The sequence below is a fragment of the Diadema setosum genome, chromosome 12, assembly GCF_964275005.1.
Source record: "Diadema setosum chromosome 12, eeDiaSeto1, whole genome shotgun sequence".
In the NCBI taxonomy this organism is placed as follows: domain Eukaryota; kingdom Metazoa; phylum Echinodermata; class Echinoidea; order Diadematoida; family Diadematidae; genus Diadema; species Diadema setosum.
This window is the reverse complement of record NC_092696.1, coordinates 29812143-29826109: the sequence shown is the minus strand read 5'-3', so window position 1 is coordinate 29826109 and position 13967 is coordinate 29812143. Positions and strand designations below refer to the sequence as shown.

At 38.7% G+C, this 13967-nt stretch overlaps 1 protein-coding gene across 1 annotated transcript in view; it reads left to right on the top strand.

Moving 5' to 3' along the window:
- Positions 1-921: 921 nt before the first annotated feature.
- The window catches only part of LOC140235859 (uncharacterized), a 42595-nt gene continuing 29549 nt past the window's right edge, over positions 922-13967 (top strand). Inside the window, 2 exon segments of the mRNA XM_072315857.1 lie at positions 922-1054; positions 12077-12388. Coding sequence (XP_072171958.1) covers positions 922-1054; positions 12077-12388 — 445 coding nt within the window.

Sequence of the window (13967 nt, the reverse complement as noted above, 5' to 3'; positions counted from 1 at the left end):
AAAGCCGAAACCGAACTTTGAATTCCTTATAGAATCGCATGCTTTTAAACATTTCATAAAGTAATTTTTAATCATCTCACAAAAAGTTACAATCTGAATCTCCTGCCCAACCAATGATATCCATCCTTTTAACAAGTCTGAAATGTGTTAAATGAAAACAACCAATTCATATCATTATTATGAGTATTACTGCAAACGTATTATTATATTGTTATTATTACTATTATTATTAGTAGTATTACTATTGCTATTACTATTACTATTATCATTAGAGTGAGCAACAAGATGTTATTTCAGCAGAGTGTCATAATTCCGTCGTTTTTGACATAGGGAGAGACAGTTGCGAAGGTGAAAGCTTTTCATGAAAAATGTACAACCACGCTTTGCTACAACCGAACGATATAGACTATGGAAAATCATTCCGCCGTTCAGTATCTATTCTCGCGGGTTACCTACTTATGGTTATACTTCTTTTCAATGTTACTTTATAGATTAATATCATTGTCGGGATCGCATTTATGGTTTGTTACATCGCTGAATTCATAGAGAACGTTGACGACCACTTTGTCGTCCTCGGCGAAAAAGTCGTGATCGTAAAGGTGAAGATCGATGTCATCTGGTTTTCTGGCCTCATCCCAAACTGCTGTTCCTGTTGATCGATCTTGGATTGTTTCGTAGACGCCGTGAGGATACTGAAGAGATAAACCCTTTCCTGCGTCATCCCAGAGTGCTGCTCGCGGCAACTGCTCAGGGATAGTTTCGTAGACGTCACCTTGGTGAAGTGATCCACTCGCCGCGCCTCCATCGCCCACTGGATCCCGCTGATTCCAACCACCTTTGACTGGGCACGCGTGTTTCATGATCTCGTGTCTGGTAATCAGGCAAGCAAGGACCACTGAGAAGAATATCACGCTGCCGATGATGATTCCAATTGAGGTAGCGGGAAATGATGAAGTACCCGGAAATGGCGAAGTACCCAGAAATTGCGAATTAGCGGGAAATGACGAAGTACCCGGATTTGGAAAAGTAGATATAAATGGCGATGGTGGTGATGGTAATGGAAGTAAATCACACCAGATTGAAGTGACGTTCGAGAATGGTTCAAGTGTAATTTCTAATGAATGATATGTCGAAAACTCATGTTTCATTGAAACCGTGAATGATCCACCAGACAAATTCATGTTAACCTCCTGATGCAGTCTAACTGTCCAGTCATATTCTTCACTTCGTAGTCCAGTAATGTTACAATTAACGGTGTTGACTCTCAGGTGTTGGTGGCCTGATGGGCGTGAATCACATACACAACTGCATCCAAACACCCGAACATGAAACGTTTTCGTCTTTGCATATCCCTTGCTATTCGCTGCTATTAAACACGTGTAGTTGCTGGAGTCACTGTAGGAGATATTAGTGAAAGACAGGTGCAGGGAACCAGTTCCGTTCACATCTTCTACATATGTGCTGATGGTATGGTCATTTATGATTTCACGTTTTGAAACGTTTTTCTGTAATTTGGAGTAAAATGCGAAGAGGTTGTAGTTGTTGTTGTTCTTTGAATCTCTAGTTTGGTCTCCATTCTTGGAAAACCGAAAAGTGTCTGTTTCTTCATTGCCATTGCACTCCAGCGTCAAGTTGTCGCCTGCGTTGACAGATAAATTGACAAAGTCCTCTCCTTTGCAAATCATGCAGAACTTAGAGAACACTAGCGAAAATACAAGTAGACAAATGATCAAATGCATAGTGCAAATGACATTACGGGACTGCATCATGACGTTCTGCTCATTTCAATTAAACCGGATCCAGTCCGGATCAACAGTGTTCAGTCAGGTCGCGATGTTTCTGACGTATATTTAGGAGACGTTATCTCACTCTATATCAGCCTCGTCAAATGAATGAAGAGAGCTGTAGGATGAACAATATTCATCACAATGTCACTATTCCGAGTATACGAGAAAGCAATTCAAATCATTTTCTCTCCGTTCCAATGTAATCACAGGTTCGAAGAAACGTATTAAAAAAATCACCTGGCATGTTCTTTGCGCACTGCTGCAACTTGTGAAATATTTGTCTCCAGAGAAGGAAAGGGAAGCGGCATTCCACGCTTCTGTTGTGCGACGAAGGCTGCAAGTATTGCATGTTTTAAATCTCCATTCTATGCGACTATCGGTCACTTTCAGCATGCTCGAAACAAAAAGCAATTGCAGATGTCAAGCAAAGCCCTAGTCTCATGTCCAATAGAAATATCAGTTGTATATTTCATTGGTCGAAAGGAGGCTGAAAAGGAAAGGAAAAGAAAAACTTCCCCATGTGGAGCATTCATAAACATGAGTCCTTACCAGAGTTAACTTTAGCGGAGATGATAGTAAATTGGTTTTGATTATTATGCTCCTTCCGTACTGGTCACTGTTCATACTATGCATTCTTTTCAGAATTTAACCTCTTGACTCGAACGTGAAAATGAAATACAAGATAATTATTACTATTAGATAGAGATACAATACGCAGCAAGGTTTTCCCCATCAGAGTTTGTTTCAGTAATTCGTTTCCGGGGTTATTGCATTAATAAGTATATTTTGTTGTCAATTAAATATAATAAATTCCACAGAAAAAAAGTCATATGAATTATGATTCTTCAAAAATAGTACCAGATGATGTAGCACATAAGTAGTGTGGACAAATTGTCATATCCATGTTTCAATAAGGAAAAATGCTAAGATAATATAGTGTCAATCCAGTCTAATTCTACATGTCACTTTTATTTATAAACAACTCTTCTTGACCATTCAGATTGCTCCACTTATGATGTTGGAAGGATGCCAAAATCAAACAGTTTTTAAAAAAAAAAAAAAAAAAAAAAAAAAAAACAAGTGAGATACCAGTGGCCAATCCAGAGGGGAAGCACCGGGTGCGCGCCCCTTTATCTTTTGTTAAAACAAAAGAAATAAACATAAAAAAATGAAGGGAGAGCATGCGCCCCCTTTACAGAATTCCTGGATCCGGGCCTGGACACTTTTTTACTTTCCATCCGAGATGACAACGGTTTTAAAAAGGATAATTTGCCCTGGATGCCAGCCTCAAGTAGGCCTACTTTCAATTTCAAATTAAGTAATTATTGTATAAACTTTGCCCGAAAGTTTTCACTATTGATTATCTATTACTCAAAACACCAAACTAAATAGAGGTAGTGTACTAATCACGCCATGACACTTACCACGTATTATTTCCTTCAAACGTCTCCTCTCCTTTTGCAAGTTCCCTCCATATTCCCATATAATCCTTACTAGGAGGGCTATATCAACGCAGTCAATTCATGATGATTAAATTATGTACATCACAATCCCCCATGTAATTCTACGTGCTTGTAGGTGCAGTTGTATAATTTTGCAATAGTATTTTTTTTTTTTTGCATTCGTATATGTTCCATGACATGTTACCTTATTGGACAAATCGTTTATGCAACTTTGTAATCTTGTACACGTGTAGGCCTACCTTCATATGCTCAGTCACGAGCAATAATTTACACTCTTTTTATGGACAAATACGTCTTTACAAAACTTTGTCGTTTGACTATAGACTCCTCGCGTACACACAGGCGTTTTTTGATATGAACACGTCTCTTTGAGTGCACCAGTCACACAGGACGTCGGGTTACATTTTCAGTGACTGGGGAAAAGCAAAATTATGGGGCTGGTGCATGGCCTGATTTTCGTGGTAAACTTCTCGTATTGTGAATGTTGTTGCGGAGCAAGAGGAGCGCAAGTGTGTTCAAATCCTTTCTGCCTATGCAATCGTGAGTGCAAGCTTCATGTGTAATGTTCGTTTAAATGTGGCAAGTCGGCACTGGTACATGTGTTTTTATGTTTAATCACTCCACCAATGATAAGTCTTCTTTGCAAATTAAGCAGAGAATGCGATTAGCCGAGGAAAATTTGACATTCGTGATTTCTTAAAGTGTTTTATCTGAGATAAAATGTAGGTAGAAATTAGATTAGAAGAAAATTATTTACCCATTTATGCGGAGAGGCTACCCGATTATCTAGTAATTTGAGTGTGCATTGGAACTGATTTTGACATTGATACCCAATTAAACGCCTGAGTACCCGTTTAAGCGATACCCGATTACGCGGAGAGTACTGTACATCGTTGTATTCTCTCTCATCGTGCCATTTAATGCAAACGGAAATTCAAATTTACTGTATTACCATGTTACACAAAGGTTACTGCTTGGACTCTTCTGCATTATATAGATACGGGACATATATACAAAAAGGTAGTTGGTGTTGCCTACCCACGCATGCTCAAAATTGATGCAAACAACGTTTTATAATAATTGTTTTATGTCAATGCCAGTTCGAAGAGCAAGTTGAAGTAACCATTGCGTTCCTATCCATTTTCTCGTTTTTTAAGATCTCGTCCATTTCCTCACTGATCATCCCCTTCCCGAGTGTGTGAGGAAAACAAGATAGGAGACGAGTGAAAGTTTTCCCCGAAGACGCTATCGCAAAATGTGCATATTAATGATAATGACACTGGGAATGGCACGAGCGATGAGTTATTATACCTGTGGAGATTCAGGAGTATTCATATTACTTGTTGATTACTTGTTGAGAAAACAACAACAACAACAACAACAACAACGACAACAACAACAACGACAACAGACCAAAATTAATGACATACCAGTGTACGCGCCATGGGCGTAAATCCCGGGGGGGGGGGATGGGGGGATATATCCCCCCCCCCCCTGAAATGGAGGAGGGGGGATGGCCTGTACAATCATCCCGCCCCCCCCCCCCCCTGAATTTTGAGGGGAAAAAATGGAGGAAGCAGAAATGTGATTGTATCAATTTTGGCATATTGCATGACGTTTGTACGCCGGCCTTCAGACAGGTAACAGAGCTGAACAGTATTCTATCTTGTAGGAAAATGTATAATTTTCTCAAGAGCTCGCTCGCTTCGCTCGCTCGCGAAGAAAGTAACATCGACATACACTGTAAGGTATGCCTCAGGCGTTGACAACGTCAAATAGTATAAGTCTACATGTAAACATGCTATGACGCGAGTAACTGGGGACCATCTGCAAAATATGTACGAAAACATACAAACAAACAATAACAACAACTTTATCGCCATAATTGAATCCCCTCCATTTCCTGAATCATTCCTGAGAAACGACAGTGACTGATGACTCAGTCAGGACACATCTATGGGCATACCAAGGGAAGATCAGGGACGTGGAATCTATGGGGGGGGGGGCAAAGGGGCATTTGCCCCGCCCCAAAGGAAGTGTTTAGACAGACAAATCATTTATCCCCCAAGCAATTCCCGAGATGAGGACAAATCTCGAACTTTCTTAATGGAAAATTGTCCAAATATCGCCAAAACTATGCACCAGATCGTTGTATTGCAATCATGAACATGCAAAAGGTCGGCTATACAGGATAAGGGATAAACTTTGTACACTTTTGACATAGACGTATATTCCCTAATTCATCAAAGAGTGTGCAGCAGATCTTTCACTTAACAAAAGCAATCTAATATGTATAGAGGCGTCGATGGGGGGGGGGGGGGATGGTTCTCAAATAAAAGTGGGACAAACAAAAACAAAAAATACAGCTACAAACGGCAGTTTTTGGAGTGTAAAATTTTGAAATTGTAAAGCTCGCTCGCTCCGCGCGCTCGCATTTAACCGCTATGCCATTCTCCTGATGTTGCTGCCAGTGATTGACAGCAGGTGCACCCGGTGCGCCCCCTTAATTTCCAAAGCGAAAATATAGCTACTAACGACAGTTTTTAGGACTGGAAAATGTCAAAATTTTCAAGCTCACTCGCTTCGCTCGCTAGCATTTAATCAGTATGCCATTCTCCTGATGTTGCTGCCAGTAATTGCCGGCAGTTGCGCCCGGTGTGCCCCCTTAATTTCCAAAGCGAAAAAATACAGCCACAAACGGCAGTCTTTGGACTGTAAAATGTCAAAATTTTCAAGCTCGCTCGCTCCGCTCGCTCGCATTTAACCGCTATGCAATTCTCCTGATGTTGCTGCCAGTAATTGCCGGCAGTTGCACTCGGTGTGCCCCCTAAATTTCCAGAGCGAAAAAGTATAGCTACAAACGGCAGTTTTTAGACTGTAAAATGTTAAATTTTTCAAGCTCGCTCGCATTTAATCGCTATGCCATTCTCCTGATGTTGCTGCCAGTGATTGTGAGCAGGTGCGCCCCCCTTAATTTCCAAAGCGAAAAATATAGCTACAAACGGCAGTTTGGGGACTGTAAAATGCCAAATTTTTGAAGCTCGCTCGCTTCGCTCGCTCGCATTTAATTATTATTCCATTCTCCTGATGTTGCTGCCAGTAATTGCCAGCAGTTTTCGCCCGGTGCGCCCCCTTAATTTCCAAAGCGAAAAATATAGCTACAAACGGCAGTTTTGGGACTGTCAAATGTCAAAATTTTGAAGCTCGCTCGCTTCGCTCGCTCGCATTTAATCATTTTACCATTCTCCTGATGTTGCTGCCAGTAATTGCCAACAGTTTTTGCCCGGTGCGTCCCCTTAATTTCCAAAGCGAAAAAATACAGCCACAAACGACAGTTTTTGGGACTGGAAAATGTCAAAATTTTCAAGCTCATTCGCTTCGCTCGCTCGCATTTAATCATTATGCCATTCTCCTGATGTTGCTGCCAGTAATTGCCAGCAATTTTCGCCCGGTGCGCCCCCACCCCTTACTTTCCAAAGCGAAAAAATACTAGTACAGCCACAAAGGACATGTGGGACTGTAAAATATCAAAATTTTCAAGCTCACTCGCTTCGCTCGCTCGCATTTAATCGTTATGCCATTCTGATGTTGCTGCCCGATTGCCGGCAGTTGCGCCCGGTGTGCCCCCATAATTTCCAAAGCGAAAAAATACAGCCACAAACGGCAGTCTTTGGACTGTAAAATGTCAAAATTTTCAAGCTCGCTCGCCCCGCTCGCTCGTATTTAACTGCTATGCCATTCTCCTGATGTTGCTGCCAGTAATTGCCAGCAGTTGCGCCTGGTGTGCCCCCTTAATTTCCAAAGCGAAGAATATAGCTACAAACGGCAGTTTTTGGACTGAAAAATGTCAAAATTTTCAACGCAAAGAGATTTCACCGTAGGAGGGGGAAACCCCCCTACCATACCCTCCCCCCTCGCTTGATTCGTTCCCTCACATAACCGCTCCTCCTAAGATCAAATCCCGTCTACGCCGATGATAGGCCCCATTATTTAGTAGGCCTTCACAGTGATGTCGCACAGCAAGAGCTGAAATACCACGATTTTGTCATTCAATGGTATATTGTGAATATTTCATTTTCTTATTTTTTTTAAAGAAAAGAAAACAAAATTTTCACCACAAGTGAGCACCAGATCGCTGAATTTCAGGTCTGAAAATGCAAAATCTTCCTCGTGTGGGAGAGGGATACCCCCCCCCCCATACACACCCTTCCCTCGTTCGGTCGTTCCGCTCCCTCTCACAGATATTTCCCAAAAAAAAAAAAAAATGTTTTCATACTTATAAGGTCTGATTTTCCGCCGAAAGTCGTCTGACAAGGAAAAAAAAAAGCAACGAGAACAAAAAGTCTTTATGTTGTTGCTGCCACTTTTCTCCCACTTTATATTTCATGCAAAAGAGTGGGGCATCCGATCCCTGTAAAGTGTGTGTGTGGGGGGGGGCAGGGGGGCACAAAGCTTCTCCCCACCCCCCCCCCCCCCAAAAAAAAAAAAAAAAAAAAAAAAAAAAAGGCTGCGCCGGTCCGGTTATGGGCTTGTAATCGTTGCGATGGTGACCATCCCCCCCCCCCCCCACTCCTCAGTATGGATTTACGCCGTTGCCAGGCTCATAATTTCATGACATGGCATATTTTTTTCGATTTCGTTAGGGTTTTATACGAGGACTAATCCTATGATACGTGTTATAAGACAACTTTTGTGAAATTTGTTTATAATGTCCCTAGCAATATCATATCAATTGACAATCAATCAAATCAAATCAAATCAAATCAAATGGCTTCAATTGACAATTGAAGCCATTTGATTTGTTTCAAGAACATCATGTCGGCCTAAACATTATTTCTACTTTCTTGAAAAGTTTAGCTTCAATCATTTGTATGAATGATGAAGTGTGTGGTAGAGTTACTGTCGTACACATAACATGTGAATATGATTTGTTATCAGATGAGCCACGGTTATGCTAGTGTTCTGTTGGGTATAACTGGTTCAGAAAAGGATCAGTAACTGTGTATGCATGATATTTCAGTTGTAAGCCACTGAACCTCTACTACTTTATTCATCATAACTATAATAATATGGATGCTGAAGTGCCCTGCGCTAAATTGACGACTCCACGCAATCCAATTGTACAGATAGCACTTGAACTGTATATTTAGATTGGAGGCCTGCCTTTGGATTTAGGAAAAGAATGTGTGTATTGTACGAAGTCATTCATGCATAATATGAACAAACAGCCATGTCTCTCACGAACTCAAATGTGCCAAAAGTATCAGCTGTAAAGGACATTATATGCGAGACATATACAGAATTCACGGACATGTTAGCGAGCAAACGGCTGCATCGAGCTAGGGTAGGGGCATTGCACTAACTCCCACGCACTCATTCAACAAAAGAGTTCGGTCCGTCTCGGATCGGTGCATGAATGCGTGTGTGTGTGCAATCGGCGCCATCTTTTTAGAGTGTGTTTACTTGACAGTCTGCTGAGACAGTACGATCATAACGTACATTCAATTAATTCTCGATTAATTATCTCAATCTTTGACTACCTGTAATGGATAGAAGATACCACCTCGTTCTCCTGTTAACATTGACTACTACTGTGTTCTCTGGCCACTATAATTGCGAAGGTAAGCGCTTGGACCTGCTGTATAATACACACTGCATATAAACACTAATCGCCCGTTAAGTAATTCGTCCACATGTCCTGTTTATGCAGTAGTACAAAAATATTATATAAAATATTATATAATGTCCAAATATGTCTTGATAAAAACATGTCGGCTATTCGAGAACTCTCATTTTCTACATTTGCAGAAGATCATAACTCACCGGCATAAACCATGAAAAACCTTTGGACAGCTACGATATATGTATCGAGAAATAAGCTTTCAGACAATTGCATTTCACAAGTGAATACGTTTAATTACGCAGGTCAAAAATTGTGATAGGTAATCTATTTTGTTATCACGTTTCGTTCATTGTTTAAAAAGCCCCGCGCCTTTAATTAAGACCACAATTGGGATATTATGATACTTTATGTACAGTTTTGATCAAACACTGATGGCTGATGTTTTTTTTTTTCTTTAATCCACGTGTCATCATAAACTGACACATTACACAAATCCAACTAGACCGTAAGAAAATCCAATATCATTAGCTAAGATTCGTGCTAGTTCAGCAGACATCTATCCATACAGGTCCATGTTTCTGCATCTTCGTTTGTATGGACATCAAATATACGCCTTCACTGAATTCGTTTAAAACAAGATCGAAACTTTTTTTTTTTTTTGTAAATGCTGCAATAGAAAAGACATAATCTCTTTGTTTAGTAATTTAGTAATCACGTCATTTTTGTTTCTACCCAGGCTGTCTCCGCTTTAATAAGACATCCCATATCACATTCTATCTCCATTTTACTTCTTACTCTAAATACCTGCTTTCACAAATAGATACATGTTATACTCAATTCCGCTTGCAGCAGTTCAGTATGTCATCTTTGCAGCTGCTTTATACAATATACTGTCCTGGTATGGCTAATCGTCTTGTAGGCTTTTAACACTGATTTATGCATTAATCTAGGGTATTTTGATCTCTGGTCTCTTTCTTCAATATTTTCTGTTTCTTCTCTTCTTTTTTTTTGGGGGGGGGGGGCGAAAAATGTCTCACAGAACTATTCGTATAAGTTATCACATTCAGAAAATGCATGTAAGCTGTGCAAACGTCTGAACCATTTAGTCTAGTAATATAGTCACCACATAATGTAAACTTTACTGCAATAAAAGGGTCACAAATAACTGTCACGTACTTTCCCGTCCCTGTTGTCCTGATACACATCATTATACGCTTACACGGTAGATTTAATTTTAATTATGCTTCTTCTCTACTTCTCTCTGTTTCTCTATCTTTCCGTATCCTTTTCACGCGTCCCATTTTTCTTTTCGAAATAGTTCTGTCGAGGTTCGCTGGCTCTGTTTTGCCTTTCTGTCCATTGTTTTGTCTTCTTGTTATGTTCTCATTCTCTCTTGTCTTTTAGTCTTTTTCTATTATTGTCATCGTCCCAGTCTCGTATAAAGAGTGTGTACAGTTCTGGTCGAGGTGAGGATTTAGCTTTTAACATTTTGCGAGATATTCAGAAACCACTCTATGAGATGTCAAAGAGCATGCAGTTCCAAGGGGTATCAAAAGTTTAATTGATGAAAATCGGATGTGAAATGGCTGAGATATCCAAAAACAAGGTGAAACAAAGAGATCCTAATATAGTTGTGGCATGTCGCCTTTTATTATAAGCACTTTTTTTGATATCTCAGCCATTTAAAAACTAATTTTCATCAAATAAACGTTGAATCCTTCTTAAAATCACATGCTCTTTCATATTTCATAAGAGGCTTTTCATTATCTCACTTGAGAATGCTCAAAACATGAATCCCCACCTCAACCAGTACTGTACATTTATTCGCGTGTGTATGTGTGTCTGTTTGTTTGTTATTTAACGATTTTCAAGTGAATATTCGTGGCGTTTCAACGGAGAATTATAACACTATTGACTCTAATTAGGATTTATCTGTTACTATTTACATTACTTTACATTTTTTTCGGACAATATTTTGACTTTTTATTCGGGCCACTGTTGGTTGATCTCAAAACGTGCAAGAGCAGAATGGTAACAAGACAGTATGCTTATGATGTCATTTGTGTCGTACTATCTTATCTTTACTATCACCTCAATTAAATCGAGAACAGAAAACAAGTTTTACATATGTTTATTAGGAAAACATCGATTATTCTGATTTATGTTTGGATAACCTATTATTGTCCATTCTTTTTGACAAAAATGTTTTAACTTCACCTTAAAAATAAGACTCAACTCATCCAAAGTTTTAAACCTTAAAGGGAAGGTAAACCCAAAGAGCAATGTGGATTGAGTGAAAGCAGCAACATTAGTAGAACACATCAGTGAAAATTTGAGAAAAATCGGACAATCGATGCAAAAGTTATGAATTTTTAAAGTTTTGGTGTTGGAACCGCTGGATGAGGAGACTACTAGAGGATATGACGTATGAGTGGACAACAATACAAAGACAATATAAATGATATTCAACAAAAATTCACTTTTCTAGAATTATGAAAGAGCAGTGGACCAACCGCTTTCAGAAAGCAGGGGGAATAATTGCTACCCTTAACATATGTCAATATCAAGTTGATGGAATTTGTAATTTTCATGAAAAATGGATTTTTGTAGTATTTTCTTTATATTTTCTTGATATTGTAGTCCACTCATACGTCATAACCTTTAGTAGTCTCCTCATCCAGCGGTTCCAACACCAAAACTTTAAAAATTCATAAGTTTTGCATCGAATGTCCGATTTTCTTCAAACTTTCACTGATGTGTTCTACTAATGTTGCTGCTTTCACTCAATCCACATTGTTCTTGGGGTTTATCTTCCCTTTAAGTTACGTATGGGGAAGAAATTCTTCATCTGCATAGCCTTTATATTTACATGATCGAAAGCGTAAGAACGACATTGACTGAACAACTTATCGCTAGTTATACCAGACAAACTGGGGTATCAAAATCAAAATCAAAATAATAACAACAATAAGAATAATTATTATGATAATTATAACAATGAAAATAGTAATAATAATGATAATAATAATGTTAATGATAATGATAATAAAAAATCACTCGGATCTCTTTGCTGCACCTCCCCGATTTTCGGCGGGGGGTATGATGACAGGTATCATGTATACAAGACATTCAGAGTAGAAAGCCATACACATGAAGCTCAATGCATTGATACAATCACTCGAACTCTAATTTCTGCCGTCTAGCGTCAGTGGTAGGCACTGCTCCCAACGATCAAGGATGGAAAGGAAAAGACATCGTATTGCGGTGTGATATCAAGGAGGAGCCTCAATCTATGTACTGGGAAAAGGAGGACTTCTTAAATCCCGAACAGAAGTCGCGTAAGGCTCAATATTTCGATGGAAATTTGAAGAGCTTGGAGGAACGGTTTGATATCGACAAGAATTTCAGCCTCGTCATCAGGAGCTTGGAGGTGGCAGATGAGGGACGTTACTATTGTCAGGTGCTGCTGAAGAACACCCAAAGTTTTGAAAATTCCACCATCATAACGATTAGCTGTAAGTAACATCTGTCTCTATTCATGTCATCATAAGTGAGAGGGTAAATATTGTTATGAATTAGGTTACCTGTAAATAGAAAACAAAGAAGCTTTAGACACTTAAGCTTGAAAGAACGACATGTTAGTGACATTTCGTCAAAATATTATAATATCACATTGACTTTTAAAACAATGTTAGCAGTTAAGCCAATTTCAAGAGTAATATGGTGATGGATAACTGAGACTAATTGCAATTAAACCTTCTGCTTGAAAGAAATACAACATGTCATATAGCGTATGTCAATGTTGTTCAGAGCATGCTTACATATTGTTCATTTTCGCACAAGCACGCTTAACCTTCCTTTTAACAAAGAGATAAATCACGAAAGTATAGGGACAACTTTGTAAAAAAAATATATGTGACCGTGCATCACAAACGAACAAAAAGTCGCACCCCTTGATTTTACGTGAGGACTCAAAAAAGGTGAGACGGGTCAACTAAGTCAATGTTGAGTTTTTTCATATTTTCTGAAAGAACTACCCTTCTTCTAAATTAGTCTTAAGTTTGGGATCATAAAATGAATGGGAAAGTATGTTTTTAGCAGTTTTGCTACAACTCTTTTTTGTAGAGTATTGAGATCAGGTATGTCTTAAACGCCTCCTTTCATTTCTTGATAACCCTTTGCACACTCTTCACTTTCAAGTCTGATAACTTTTGAAGGGATATAGCTACTGTTTTGATAGTTGGCATCAATCATAGGCAGAATGTGGTTATAGAGCATCCATTTCAACTTAATCTAATAATTTCTTCATTGCTGTTGCCCCAGTTGTTTACATCCTGTTTTTTGTCCCATTCGTCGCAGAGCTAGCACGGTGTGGTAAAGATTTAGCGCTTGAACAGACAATAGATCCTGTACTTCAGAGTCTCTTTTCTCTGTTCACACTTATACAGAGTGTGTGCTTTCTTTCCAATATTTAAACAGGCTATGAGAGTTCTTTTCAATTAAGCTATATATCATTTTAAAGCTTAGAGTCTGCTCTTTTAGGATCTGTGGACAGTTATTGTGTGAACTTTCTGTATAAAACAGTCATGAATAATGTTTATATACAAATTATATTAAGTTTTTTTTTTCCTAAAAAAATAGTTTCTACAAAGGCGTTACCATAGTAACCACTAAGTTTAAAACAAAGTTCGACTTTTGATAACTGAGATTTCTATGACGAACAAAATGTTCACTTGTAAAAGACATACTCAGACAGGTTCAGTCACTTGTCTTACATTTGCATTTCGCATAATTTGAAACTTGTTTATTTTTTACTAGGTTTATATCTGCACTATGAATAATGATTTTTTTCTTTTCGTTCCATTTTGTTACGCTGTTCCTTTTTATGTTTATCCTATTACTTGATAATCTTTAGGTATACTTTAGGTATATAAAGCTATATAAATGTAAAGAGGTGAGTTTTGTCTACTTTGTGTTATCATCCAATTGTCATGCTTGTGGTTCTCATGTGAGCATTTTTCAGGTTGTAGTCTCATTTGTAAAATGGCAAATCCAAAGAAAAAAAATACAAAAGCGGAAACAACTCTTTGTTAC